Raw genomic sequence first — 14,763 nt, forward strand, 5'->3', positions numbered from 1 at the left:
TCGCAAGTGTACTTTTTGACTCTGCCAAAAAGCCTTTGAACACAATAAATTGGTGCGATAGTGGCGTCGCAATTCGATTTTGAACGAGTACGCCGGCGGGCGGCGGGCGGCGGTCGGTCGGCGGTGGGCGGCGGTCCTGGCGTCGGCTCTCGGCGGCTTACCTCCTGGCCGTCGGCGGCGCGGTAGCGCAGCCACTTGTTGAGGCGCGGGCGCCAGTACTCCAGCACGTAGCTCTCGGCGTACTCCACGCCCTGGCCGTTGCCGAAGCGGCCCTGCGTGCCCACGGCCGTCAGCACGTGCACGCCGGGCAGCTCCACCTGCAGCCACTCGCTGGCCTCCGTCGTCACCTGCGCCTTCGGGCACCACGCGCCGCCCTTGATCTCCTGGTTCAACCTGCCGGGATACACCACATTTAAAAAAAAACTCATTTATTTTTACAAATAGGCTTTTAAAAAGCACTTTTACACGTCCCAGTATTAACCCTACCAATGCTTCGGGACAAAAAATGGGCCAGTGCTGAGAAGAAGCAGCGCAAGAAACCATTCATTGTGTGGAAAAAGCCCTGTTAGCAATCTTTCTTCCACACCCAACCTCCCATGCCGCCAGTCAATTCCTAAATCCACGATATCTATGAGTTTAGTAAGTTAACTAATTTGCTTGCTACACTCGGGAATCGAACCAACTAAAATCTGTTAAAAATTACACCCTGTATTTTTATTGCATCGATCGTTAGGGTTAAGTATAAGGATGAAATCTCTCAAACAAACTTGATAAATCAAATGAAAGAAAAACCATGAAATCTTAAATTATTGTAATTATTTTACAGAAAATTGTATGGTATGGTGGTAAATTTTCAAAAAAAAACGAAAATCTTTGAATGCAGTTCTCTTTCTTTTCAAAAATAAAGTTATGTTTTCTTTGAGTAAAATTTTCTATCTACAGTATTAATGGTACTTTCCCTCCAGGTGGCATCACAAAATTCCACCCTGTATATTAGAGATGAGACGTATTTACTAGAACAGATCCACACACTAGGTATTTTACAGTACTAAGTGGCACCTATTCCAATTTTTAAAATACTTGATCCACGTAGTATTTTTTAAATTACACGATTTCCGACCCTACCATCAAAGTAATAGAGGTTATTATTGCATAATCCGTAGTCGTGTATTACGCACACCGCGTATATCCTCACTAAGTATTTTTTAAATTACACGATTTCCGACCCTACCCTCAAAGTAATAGAGGTTATTATTGCATAATCCGTAGTCGTGGCTCTTCTGGAAGGACTGGTCTTTTGTTCTAAACGTCCTGCCAGAAGATTATCGCAAGTCCTGCCCGCAGTACGCAATTTGTACGTGTTTGCTTGCTGGTCCTTCCAGCAGTACGGTGACCTTCAAATTTGAACTCATCCTCACCAGAAGTAGTAAACACTTGGTTAGTGTTTATTAAATAAAAAGTCATGTCGTAGAATCATTTTGTTTAACCAGTATTTTACTTTTCTTAATATATTATAAACTTGTTTATCTTCTTTCAACTTAACTAATAGGAACTATAATAAGGAACTTTAAATTAATTACTTTGGTACGTCACTTTGTATTAGAAATTACACCTATCACTTACAAATACACTACAAATTAAAAACAAAAACAAGAAATAAATTATAAATGTTTGATTAGGCTGGAATACTTCACATTCATTATAATATTATCGCCAAAATGTTGCCGACTCCACGCCCGGCGCGTCAAAATGTGTCGCGCGAGCGCGAACGCGCTGCCCCCGTGTATACTCGTGCGCCATCGGGCTCCGACTAACGGTTAGTCGCGTTTTTCGATCTTGGGCACTATTGGGTGAAAGAGAGAGAAACACTCTATTTTTTCGTGTAAATTTGAAATTTGTACAATGTATACTTACGAAACTGTGATCTTTTAATTTTGCGTCCTACCGGAAGTACTTTAAGTCCTGCTGGCAGGACTCCGGGCGATCTATCTTTAAGTACACGCAAACGAAGTTGCGCTCGGTTCGCAATTAATAAATATGTTGGTGTAACTTTTAGTCGGATCTCCATTAGGCAAGTTTGTTGTGTGACGAGTTTTAAACTCGCGCCTCGGCCGAACGAAACATTTCGTTTCCAGGCAGGCGCGCCGCGCGACTTTGTGCCGTAACGTAACACTAAAATATTCAGGGGGAGGTGCACGCGTACTTCGGCGATTACGCGGATGTGTGCTAAGCCGGATCGAACGGCAGCGAGCGCTAAGAACAAAATTGCGGCCCTGCTCGCGCTGCCTGTCGATGTATTTCATGCCTTGGCTTGGCCCGCACGTGGTCACACACGGTACAAACTACAAGTGCACGATCTACTTCTCGGTACTGTTCGCGGTCCTTTCCGGATACATTTTATACCTACTTTACATAGCTGTAATAGTCACACTGTTGCACAATTTCAAATACATCATTTGAGTTCCTGACTCGTAGATCCTATTAATAGGTATGATACTTAATTTGAAAAGTCATCATTGGATATTTTTTATTTAGAAATGTTTCATCTTTAAACTCCATGAATACTCATAATACCTAACTCAACAACGATACAATAATAGTTGTAATGCGTGCGGCTTAACCTTTAACTATGGACGTGAAAAAATAATCACACTCCCATGGACGTCGGGTCTCACAGACCCCTATCTAAAATTCTTCTTATTTTCATATCTGAATTAATTTGAATTTATTTAAGAGTTGATATATATCTAATAACTATTAATAAAGGATTTAGTGGTAAATGTAATCAAATTTTAACCATAATTTAATTATTTTTTTGCAAATTTAAAAAACTTAGACATTTTTCAGTGTTAATTGACTTGCCATCACATATAGGCTCCTTGATTACAGTATATTATTAATAAATGAAAGTAATATTTTTTTCCTTGCTAATTAATAACCATGTAACATAAAAACATGAACAAAATTTCTGAAAGACATAAATTAAAAATTTTGACAAGGGTTAAAGTTACTAAAATTATACACAGTGGCCTAGAACACTAAAAACAAATTATCTCTAGAGGCATGTCTTATCTTTCTTTGAGAGCTTTGATAGACAAAATGTACACCATTCAGAATCGGAATCTGCAGCAATGGTGAATTCTAAGACATCTAAACTCAAAAGAATAATCGTCTACAAGTAATACCTTACTCCTAAAATGTTCTTTAGATAGTTGGGCTAATAATATAGCTGATGTACTCAGATACTTTCTGCCATTAAGTATTCTTAAACTAGAGCAATTTACTTAAGATTATAATAATATAATATAAAAAAATTATAGTTGACAAGTCACATCCATACAAGTATGTTTGTATGGAAATTATAGTCATCGGGTCTCCCAGGCCCGGAGAAAATTTTGGATGGTTATTACTCACGTAATAAGTGCCGGAAGACGCGATTTTATGCCTCATCGGTCCAAACACAGTTAAAACTGAAGCTACTGAGATGGTTGAGAGCAGCACGTGGCGGGAAGGTGTTTAAACCGAGAAATCGGAAATGGGGGTGGGCCTCTGAGACCCGACGTCCATAGTTAAAGGTTAACGGTCTTCAGCAGTCAGCCAGGTGCAATAATCACCCATATGTGAGCGGTCACGTTGTGGAATAAATAGCTATTCAGTCGTTTGATAGTGAGTTGTTCGACAGCCGGTTATGAATGAATTAGGAGCGCTTCCAGGTAGCGCGGCGCGTGCCGGGTCACGCGACGCGGGCCCGGCCCGTTGAGTTGCATGTGAGCCGGGAACATTGACTCGCGGGTGCAGCCCGCGCGCGCGGCGCCTCTGTGCCTCGAGTCTCCGGACTCCGGAGCAGGCCACGCTTTGATATTGTTGTGATACTTTTGTATTCACGGCTCAGAGATAACTCGTTCAGGAAATATGTCGACGATTTCATAGCGCTTATTAAATATAGCGCAGCTAATTCTGAATATCGCTGAAGCCGAATTCGTGTACTACATAGAAGGCTTGCGAGCAATTTAAAATTAATATTTTTGGAAGGGATGCAATAGACATTAATTTACCAAAAGCAGCAATATCTCGTTGTAAAAATTTACTCAGTCGGCGCAACGGAGCGCAATGACATTGATAGGCTTTAAAATGAAATCGGATTGAGCTTTATTGCAAAATAATGTATATTGGAAAATTCCGTCAATTTACAAAATACTGTCGTCGGCTCATAATCGGTTGCGCGTCTAATTGAGAATAGATACAAAACAAACACATAAAGCGATAATGATGACGAAACTCCTATTAATAGTGAGTGATGAGGGTGTTAGTTCGCGCCGTTTTATGCATCGCGCTGCGTTATTTATCAATGTGATATTTATTGATTGGTGTCAGAGAGCAGAGCCACGCCGGGCGGGTGCAACGCCCCTCATCAAGGAAACAATTACGGCGCTATCGCGGGCCGACGCGGGCCGCGCTCTTCGCCGGGCGCCGGGCACCACCTCAAGGGAGCCCAAGGCCCTCTGCCTAGGCGCACACGGCCTAATAGTCACACTAGCCAATGACTAAACAGGTTCGTTCTCCGATTCAGCACTAATCCCTGACAAAGTAGATATCTACACAACGAAACAAATGGTCAAGCTAAAACACTGCTATCGAACATATTAGCCATCAGTAAGATTGAGTTCGAAGCTACATAAAGTTTGTTTTTAGGGTTCCGTACCTCAAAAGGAAAAAACGGAACCCTTATAGGATCACTTTGTTGTCAGTCTGTCCGTCCGTCTGTCAAGACCCTTTTTCTCAGGAACGCGTGGAGGTATGAAGCTGAAATTTATATCAATTACTCCGGTCTACTGTCCCTTGAAGCTGTGAAAAAATCAAACTTCTAAGCCAACGCAATCAAAAGATACAGCCGTTTATGCCGCAAATTTTCGACACTTGCAAGGGAATCAAAACCTACAGGGTGCTTCCCGTGAACTCAGAATCTTGAAATTTGGTACGAAGCAACGTCTTATAGCATAGATAAAGGAAAAATTACGAAAACCATAAATTTTTAGTTACATCACATAATATTTTTTTTTTTAATAATTTTAAACTTACTACCCATTTCCTCATAAACGCGTAGAGGTATTAAATTGAAATTGATACCAAATACTCAGGTCTATAATACCTTTAAGCTGTAACAAAATCAAACTTCTATGTCAACGCAATCAAAAGAAACAGCAATTTAAGCTGCATATTTTGAAACTCGCAAGTACTCGCAAGGGAATCAAAACCTAAAGGGTACTTCCAGTCGACCTAGAATCTTGAAATTTGGCATGAAGCAACGTTTTATAGCACACATAAAGGAAAAATTCCGAAAACCTTAAATTTTTAGTTACATTACAAAAAATATATATTTTTTAATAAATATAAACTTATTACTTTTTTCCTCATGAACGCGTAGAGCTATCAAGTTGAAATTCATATCAAATACTTAGATCTAATTGCCTTTAAACCGTGAAAAAAAAAAATTCTAAGTCAACGCAAAAACGCAAAACGCAAAAGTACAACCATTGATACCGCATATTTTGAAACTCGCAACTACACGCAAGGGAATTAAAACCTAAAGACCACTTCCCGTTGACATAGAATCTCGAAATTTGGTAAGAAGCAATAGCTTACAGCACAGGTAACAGAAAAATTCCGAAAAGCTTAAAATTTTAAGTAGTTATACCACCAAAAAAGTTGTGATTGTAAACATAATTTTAGTTACAGCAATGACCGCGAGTTATTATACTATGTATGGGAAGGGCAACATTTTTCAAACGGCAAAGACGACCTCACTCATCGTCATTCAATCCCGATGTTTTGGTGAATGTAGCTGTATAATCTAAATGCGTCCTACCATAGTTATGACTCGATTGTCGTAATGAACGAACTTTGGAAACCTTGCAGGTTTGTACGGAACCCTCGGTGCGCGAGTCCGACTCGCACTTGGCCGGTTTTTTTTTAATGAGGGAAATGTAAGCTGGTTTTTAGTTGTTTGATTGCGAGCGCGTTTGTGAACAACCTGGCAAAAGACACACATAAATTCGTCGCTATGCGGCTGCATGCCCCGGAGCAGGCGCCGGCGCCGCACTTGCCGCGCCATCTCGCTCCGGCCACTCAAATGATGTTTTTGTAAATATGTACAATGCACAATATTAAACTACGCATGAGATCATTTGCAAATATTGTAACTTTAAAGGCAAACATGAATATTAAAATTGTTTTGAATCCTAAACACATCAATAGATAAAGATTCACTCGATCGTGAAGGTCTTGCTTGTATAATATGACGATGGTGAGTTGTCGACATTAAAAGAAAACTACTCTCAGTTACAAAGTTTAGTTGCTTCTTTCTCGGAAACCTTGAACATCGCGCTGCATGAAAGTTATGAGCTCGTTTCGAAATCAATTTGTAGAGTTTGAAGTTGGATGTTGTGAAGTTTGTAAAGTTGCGCGGCGCGGACGAAAAATGTTGGTCTGCACTCTGCGGTAATGCGGGCCGCGGCGCCGGGCCGCCGGACGCTGGCCGCCGCGGACAACAACGCAGGAGCAACAGTAGAACAACGGGTTATTCTACTCGATTCCACCTATTGATTCGTCCCATCATTAGGTTTTTCTTCTATTAATCCCCATTCAGTGCTATGAACTAACATGTCAAGTGGACGAACTCAGAAGGAGCCCTCCGGTGCTATACTTATGCAGAGTGCAAGCCGCTAGACTAGGTAGCATTTTTCGAGGGAATCACCAATTTATAACATAAGCGAAACTGCAGCTATTTGAATATTCGAGCGCTAGCAGGCCTAAAATCACTTGTTGCAAGGAGGAAGCCATTGACTTTATTGATTTTATACGATGCGTTCGGAGAAGTACGAGTAGTAACACTTCAGAAGCGTGATATATGTTCAATTTTATCATTAAAAATACTTCAAGAGTTCTGACTTCTGGAGTTTGAACCGCCTCACGCCAAACTACAAGAATTGTAGTTTTTTTGTATTCTTCCTACCTAGCTCTTCCTTCAAAAACAAGCGACTGCATGGGCACCTTGATACTGTTAGGCAAATCCCATCAAAAACATAAATGTGAAATGTGAGCCAAATTCAATATTATGATATAAATGCCTGGGTTGTTGACTTCAAAAGTGGCATCTAAATAGGTGGCAAATTCAATGGTCAGTCTTGAAATTTATTTATAACAACCTAAAATGTCATTTCTTCTAATAACTTAGCTTAGGATATACATATTCTGGGTGACTTTTAAATCGTTGTCCGCTGTCGTCCTTTTAAACTAAGAGTCTACTCATGGTACATAGTACATTCCCTGAAAATGAAACAAATCTCTAGAGGGGTTGATTGCAGATAGAAGAAACTTTCTTGAGTTTTAACGCACAGAAGAATATCACGTGATTCAATCTGATGCTATGCGAGCCGACACACTGAATGCCTCCATTTGCGCAATTAGCGGTCACCGAGACTCATCAGGCCGCGCTCACACCCGGCCGGCGCTGGGCGCATCGCGACCCAATTGACTAATTTGTGGAGACGGCGCATCCACTGAGTCGCTCTTTATTGGTGGGGCATTTCGATCCTCGGGCGATCACTTAGCTAGCTGACAGCGTTCCCACTGATTCTCCGTAGAGATTTGATATTTTTTAAGTTCCCCAGCATAAGCTGCGGAAGACGCTCCTTTCGAGTTGCAGTCAAGGAGTCTCCCGGTGTTGGTGTTGGCGAAAGTTATCGCGTACTTAGCGGTAGTTGCGGCGGCGACACCTGCGGAGCCTGCATTAATGGCGCATTACCATTGCTAACGCGGCCGCGGGCTCCGCCGCGCATTCCTCTCGCCGACGCGCCCCGCCGCGACTCCGCGAGCCTGCTCTTGATCGGCTTTGTCAACTTTCGCGAAGTGATATTTAAATTAATGAATGTACCAAAAATTGGGCACAATACTTTCAGAGCAATTCAAAGTTTAATTTTTATTACGATTGAATAAAACGTAGATACATTTTTAATAATAAATAGGATCCTACTCCTAACTAGCTGTGCCCCGCAGTGTTACCCGCGGTGTCGGAAACGAAAGTAGAGGTTTCCTATTTATTGTACTACTTTGAAAAAAAAAAACAAGAAAACGATTTAATTAATTTCAGTTAATATTCAACTGACTTAGCTAGCTGACAGCTAGCAGTCTAAAGTACATTATAGTTGTGCTGGCAGGCTCTACGGTCTACCGCCCGCAACTTCAGCCCGTCCGCCCCGGGCGCTGGGTCGAGTTTCGCGGGGCAGAGCGCACGCGTCTCGCCTTGTATGGACCGCACTTCTGATGAAGCTAATTCGATACCAATGACCGGACACCCATGGAAAGTTAGGGGACGGCATGACCAAATTTGATTGTATAATTATGACGTATAGCAGGACAAGGAAAATGTCACATACAAACACGTGTAAATTTAATTAATTAGTGCGATGGCCAAGTCAATACATAATTTATTTAAAACATTAAAGATTTCCTGGCCTGTACTTGGTATTACATGGATCTCACAACTTTTTACCGTAGAACAACTGAGTTGCGAGACTTGGTTTTTTGACAAGTATTGTTTTTGATGGGATAACGTTTACTATGATCTACTCCGTATTTGTGAGTCGCACGGCCGGCCGGCGTGGCAGAGGCGCGCGCGCCGCGCTCGCACGACCGCGGCCGGAGCAAGGATCCAATAGCATCGCGGCAGCATCACCGCGCTTGTTGGTCACTAATAAACAATATCCATTTGGCGAAACCGGGCTTCGCTATGTAGATGCGTCCATTTTCATTTAGTTTGCATTGACATGTTCTTATACGACTTGCTACGGCCTGCACAGCGTTTCATTGACGCCGATTGTATTATTTGTGGTGCTGGTGACGAAGACTCTCCAAGTTCAAGCTGGATCGAATATTTCAAATCTAGTAGAGTATTCTACAATTCTGTCTAAAACTCTGGACAATTAAAATTGTATGTGTTAAGTGATTATTAAAAAAAAAATAAGAAGTCGGGCGTTGTTAATGGTTTTTTAATTTATTTTAAGACCCACCGCGGAGCACCCAATAGAGGACTACCAAGAATGGTAAAAATTAGAAAACTATTGTTCATCACACAAAAACGGTGGTATCGAGAATCGCTATCGAAAGTATCGATACCTTCTCTGTATGGTGTTAGAGACTATCATAGTTCAAAACTGCACTCAGCCCGCGACCGCGACTTAGTGCGAGGCGAGGGCAAGCCATCAGCAGCCGAGCCGCCCCCGCGCGCCACGCGGCCACTTTGGGCAATCGCTGCGTCCGCAGATTGGCTCTCAGGGCGGAGAGCTGCCTGTTTGGGCGGAGATCCAATTAAGGCGCTCGTAACTGAATCGCGCGCGCTTTATGCCCGCAAATGACGTTCGGGCCGCATTAGCAGCATTTAACCGCATCAAGGTCCACCTGGCAGCCGGAGACACCACTCCGCGTCGATTGCTGCATTACCTAATACGCATTACATGTCATGTGATGCATGATATGCAATGTCTTGTAACTTGTTATTATAGCTCCCAGTTAATAACAAGCACAAATCACAATAAGAATCCGTCAAGCTGAACATTACGAAACACGTTTCATGATTAAATTAATTTCATTATGACACTACTTTCAGTCTGTAAAACTAGTTTCATTAAAATAATACTAATAGTATCGAGAAATCACAGTATGCGTTCATGGCTCCGAGCTCCCGCCAACACAGAACTTTATTTTGCATTGCAAAACATATTCGATAATTGTCATATGTCATACGCATGGCAGGCGCTTTCGCGACACTAGTTTCGCGTCCCGTTTATACGATGACACACTTGCACGACACTAGTTATTATACTAAGTATATCCAAAAATACCTAATTTATAATTTATCGATGTTTTTTTAACTAATATGTATTATTTAAATATTTTATTTATAGCCCTTGTTCGCCAAATAAAAATTAGGATCCTAATGGTGAAAGATTTTTTGAAATCGGTCCAGTACTTTCGTATAAACAATAAGTACAACATGACTATTCGAAGTAAAATTCACGCGTAGAATCGTGTCACCTGTAAAATACAATTGTTGCCTCTATCGGTAAAAGCGAGTGACACGTGACCGCGGACGAGAATTAGTAGGTAGGTAAGTGGCGGCTGGTGCGCGGGGCCCGCGTGGTTGGTGCACCAGCGCGACGGGCCCCGGGGCCCCGGAGCCCCGGAGCCCCACGCCCAGGGCCCCGCGCCCGGCCGCCGCGCAATCGACTGCGATAACAACCGCGCCGCGTCATGCGATAAATTGTAGTTCGGAGGCCTAAAGGGGATTTCAATTAAGGCGAAAAGCAAACGAATTTTCAATTGTAGGCTATTTTGTTTGAATATGCACTGACTAATCAGCGCAGCGTGCGTGCGAGTCGGGCGCGCACACAGCCGCCGTCCGCAACAAGACGCGCGTGCGACGCGCGCTGCATAATTAATCGCGCCTATAGAAACCGCCCCCGCCCCCGCCCGCCGCGAGCCACTAATGATAAACTCAACGGATTTAACCTTTCAGTTTCAGCCCATTTGCACTATTTAATTATTCATGCCAAACCGTCACATGACACGATTACCACTCCTGGAATATGATTAGCGCAAAAAAAATCACTTGTTCGTTGTTGTTTGTGCAAATGTTTTGAAGACCTGTGATTATTTTATTTATTTATCTATTCTACAGGGTGTAGGTAAATGGGTATATGAATTATGAGCCGACACTAGCCCATGTTAACATGGTCATTTAAAGGGTATGGTGAAGTCAGAAAATTGATATCTTCATTTAAATTATTTTAATTTTCATACAAATCGGATTTTATAACATTTATTTTGTATGAAAATTTAAAAAAATAAAATGATGATATGTAATTTCTGACTTCACCATACCATTTATATGACCATGTTAACATGGGCTAGTGTCGGCTCATATACCCATTTACCTAACACCCTGTATACTCGTACTTCTATCAGATGCGATAGGGTAGTAAGCACTGCTATGGTTGCCAAAAATAAATTGGTAATTAGCCGTTTAAAACTTAAGGCACATTACATTTTACACTTATTTGATTGATATGTTACATATACGAGTGGTGTTCAGAAAGTACCTAATGAGAATATAATATTTCTAGCCATCACAAAAATATGAAAAAAATTGGGCAGGTACCTTAATTCTTCACTTTAAACTGGTAAAAAAAATATTTAAGTTCACCATTGCGTTTAAGAATTACATACATTCATTTGAACGCGACCAGTCGGAAAGACCTTGTTTTCTGTGGCCAACGCACCCGTTCACAGCCCTGAAGTTGCGGTCGGTGGGATCAAAAAAAAATTGCGTTTCAAAATGCTCAAAAACTCATCATATTCTCTAGATCTGACTCTCAGCTACGTAAGAGCTCTTTTTCCGATTTAAAAAGTAGTTGAGGGACCTGATATTTGAGGAATTGTCGAGAGTGTCCTTTTTAGGCCTTACTGGAGTCAAGAAAATCCTCCGACTGGTCGTGGTCAGGTGAATGTAATTCTTAAACGCAATGCTGAACTTAAATGAATTTTTTATCAGTTTCTACTGAAGAATAAAGCTACCTGAACAATTTTTTTCAGATTTTTGTAATGGCTAGCAATATCCCATTCTCATTACTTTCTGAACACCCCTCGTATTTAGAGACGTATTTCAAAACGAAATACGGTTAAGTATTAGGGTGATGACGTTACGCTACCGTTTGGAGATTACATAGAGCCGCTGGCAGTGCTCGGCGGCCGCCGGAGGCGCCGCAAATTGGCGTCTCGGAGCACCGGCATTGTTGCCTCTAACTGTGTTCACTCACAAGAGCCTACTCAGCTATTCTCTACTGTCTTATATAGTCTTCGTCAGAATCTACATACAGGATTGTATAACTGTCTCCACTGCAGGAGGACGACCCTCACTAATAGCAAAGGTGAGGATTTGGCCTACACGAGCCGCCTACACTCCCCACGCTGGCCAGACGGGTTCGGAAACTTTGTATGCGGCAGTGAAAAGATCAATCCTACTAATATTATAAATGCGAAAGTTTGTATGGATGTCTGGATGTTAAATTGTTTGTTACTCTTTCACGCAAGAACTACTGAAAGGAATTTGATAAAACTTTACAATATTATTGTTTACTAGCGGCCGCCCGCGACTTCGTACGCGTGGATCCCGTTTTACTCCCTTCATCTATCTTACGCGGTTTAGATTTTTCATACAAATGTTTTTTCCCGCTAACTCCCGTTCCCGTTGGAATTTCGCTATATCCTGTTGTAACTAAGCTTTAAGTTTACTAAGGGACCTGCATGCCAAAGAAGAACGGTCATCTGTGACCCAGGCCCGACAGAAACGAGACATACCTCAGTTTTTTTGTCATGTCTTAATTAGTTAAATTATATATTTTNTGCCTAGGAGTATGAAGAATAATTGTACCAAGTTTCGTTAAAATCCGTCGAGTAGTGTTTGTTTCGATAAGGAACATACAGACAGACAGACAGACAGACAAAAATTTTACTGATTGCATTTTTGGCATCAGTATCGATCACTAATCACCCCCTGATAGTTATTTTGAAAATATATTTCATGTACAGAATTGACCTCTCTACAGATTTATTATAAGTATAGATAACCCAGAATAACATATAGGCTATAATTTATGACGATAATGTGACAAACTAAAATTCACGCAGGTGTAGCCGCGGGCAAAAGCTAGTAATAAATAAATTACAGCAACCTTAAATTACAAGACTTGATAGCGCGTGGACTGTGTAAAGTTGGTGTTATTGAAAAGTGTAGAAAGAAAGACATCACTCACGTGAGACACTGTAACGTAAGTGTACGTTTGTTTTAATTACTAGCTTCGATTCAATAAATAACTCTCTATAAATGAATAATTAAACAGATAGGTACTACAGTATTCAACACTGGTATTATTCGGCTCTTAAAGGTAGGTAAGCGGGAACAATAGAGGCGGTGCGGTGTTGTGATAGCTATCAAAGCTTGTTTGTCAGGCTGCAGAGACGCAGCCGTGCGGGCGATGCGAGCCGCCATTGTCGCCGCGCGGCTGCGGCGCTAAATGCATTAGCTCGCAGGCGGCCTTCTGTGCGCTTCTGGACACGTGCTCGGCGTCAATCCACGGCCCCCGAGGCCACGTATTCACTACTGTCTACTGACCATATTAGCAAAGCCTCCGAGAGCACACAGGAATTGCCACCAACCCCATCTTGGAGTCAAGCTAATCTTGGGGTTATGGTTAATTACTATAATTTGTAATTGTTTACATAATGAAGTATGTACAGAAAAATTCAAACAGTTTGACCCCTGATACATAGTGATCATGAAGGGGCCCCCCAAGGCTTCATAGTTCCGTGTATATTAAATGAGAATCCTGGAGTGAGGAGAAATGCTGCAAAAGCGTCACCCACCTGCCGTTCTGCGGGCCCACGTTGCCGTCGTTGAAGGAGGAGGAGGCGCTGAGGTCGCGGTCCGGGATCTGCCCGCTCTCCATGCCCAGCGGCGCGATGCATTGCGCTGCAACAAACACACGACTCAATCATCACATCACAACCACAACAACGCCGACGCAACTGAAACTACTTTCAACAACTGATGGATGTGATGAGTCAGCCTTTTGCATTTACGAGTATAATCGTACTACTAATAAGATACAGTCGTGCACACAATAGCGGCACATCAGGCGTAACATAATGATTATAATCTTTTTTTTTTTTTTATTGAAAATATTCAACTTTGAGTTTTCAAAGTTGAATTTTTTATCGTGGTTTATACTTTTGTTATACTTGGCGGCTCGTAACTAGCTATCCTAATCATTATCTATAAAAAAAAGTAGGTTGCAAGGTTCAAGTAATTTTGAAAGCTTGTAGCGCAAACAGAATAATTATAACTTAAAAAAAACCGACTTCAAATGCGTGAACACAAATAATACCTATTCAACAAAAAAATAATCGTTCAAATTGGTTCATAATCGGCGGAGATATTGCGTATAAAAAAGTTCATCCCCAATTTTCCACCCTTGGGGGTTGTTTTGCTTATTATTAAATTTAAATGGGACCACCCTTGAGGTATTACCTATACGCCGAAAAAAGATTTGTTCAAATGGGTTCATAATTGGCGGAGTTATCGCGTAACAAACATAGAAAAAAAAACACGGGTCGAATTGAGAACCTCCTCCTTTTTTTGAAGTCAAATAATTAACTTTTTAAAAAAATAAAACCGACTTCAAATGCGTGAACACAAAAAAAAACAAAAAATTGCGTATAAAAAAGTTCATCCCCAATTTTCCACCCTTGGGGGTGAAATATTTTCTTCAAATTCGCATGNACATAGATTTCGAATATAAAAAATATATAATTTAACTAATTAAGACATGACAAAAAAACTGAGGTATGTCTCGTTTCTGTCGGGTCTGGGTTTTTTTTGTATGGGGCGTGACCGTTCTTCTTTCAAGCGTCTAACTTAAGCGGTTTAGATTTTTCATACAAAAGGATTTTCCCGGTAATTCCTGTTCCTGTGGGAATTTCGGGAATTCCTTTCTTAGTGCACCTCTACGGTACCTAAGCTACGTCCCTTATAAATTTCAAGTGCCTACGTTTAGCCGTTTAGGCTGTGCGTGGGTATGTCAGTGAGTCAGTCATACAAAAGGAATTTCCCGCTATTTCGAGTTCCCGTGGGAATTTTGCAATATCCTG

General features: G+C 41.5%; 1 protein-coding gene across 1 annotated transcript; it reads right to left on the reverse strand.

Annotated features, from left to right (window-relative positions):
• Positions 1–161: 161 nt before the first annotated feature.
• Positions 162–13,585, reverse strand: LOC114353121 (discoidin domain-containing receptor A-like; the record flags this gene model as incomplete). The annotated part of the gene is made up of 2 exons (XM_028304955.1): positions 162–393; positions 13,480–13,585. Coding segments are annotated over 2 exons (338 nt in total), but the record flags the coding sequence as incomplete, so codon positions are not given.
• Positions 13,586–14,763: the final 1,178 nt, after the last annotated feature.

This window comes from Ostrinia furnacalis, unplaced genomic scaffold (assembly GCF_004193835.3).
Source record: "Ostrinia furnacalis isolate ACB-3 unplaced genomic scaffold, ASM419383v2 OfSCF1623, whole genome shotgun sequence".
Lineage (NCBI taxonomy): Eukaryota > Metazoa > Arthropoda > Insecta > Lepidoptera > Crambidae > Ostrinia > Ostrinia furnacalis.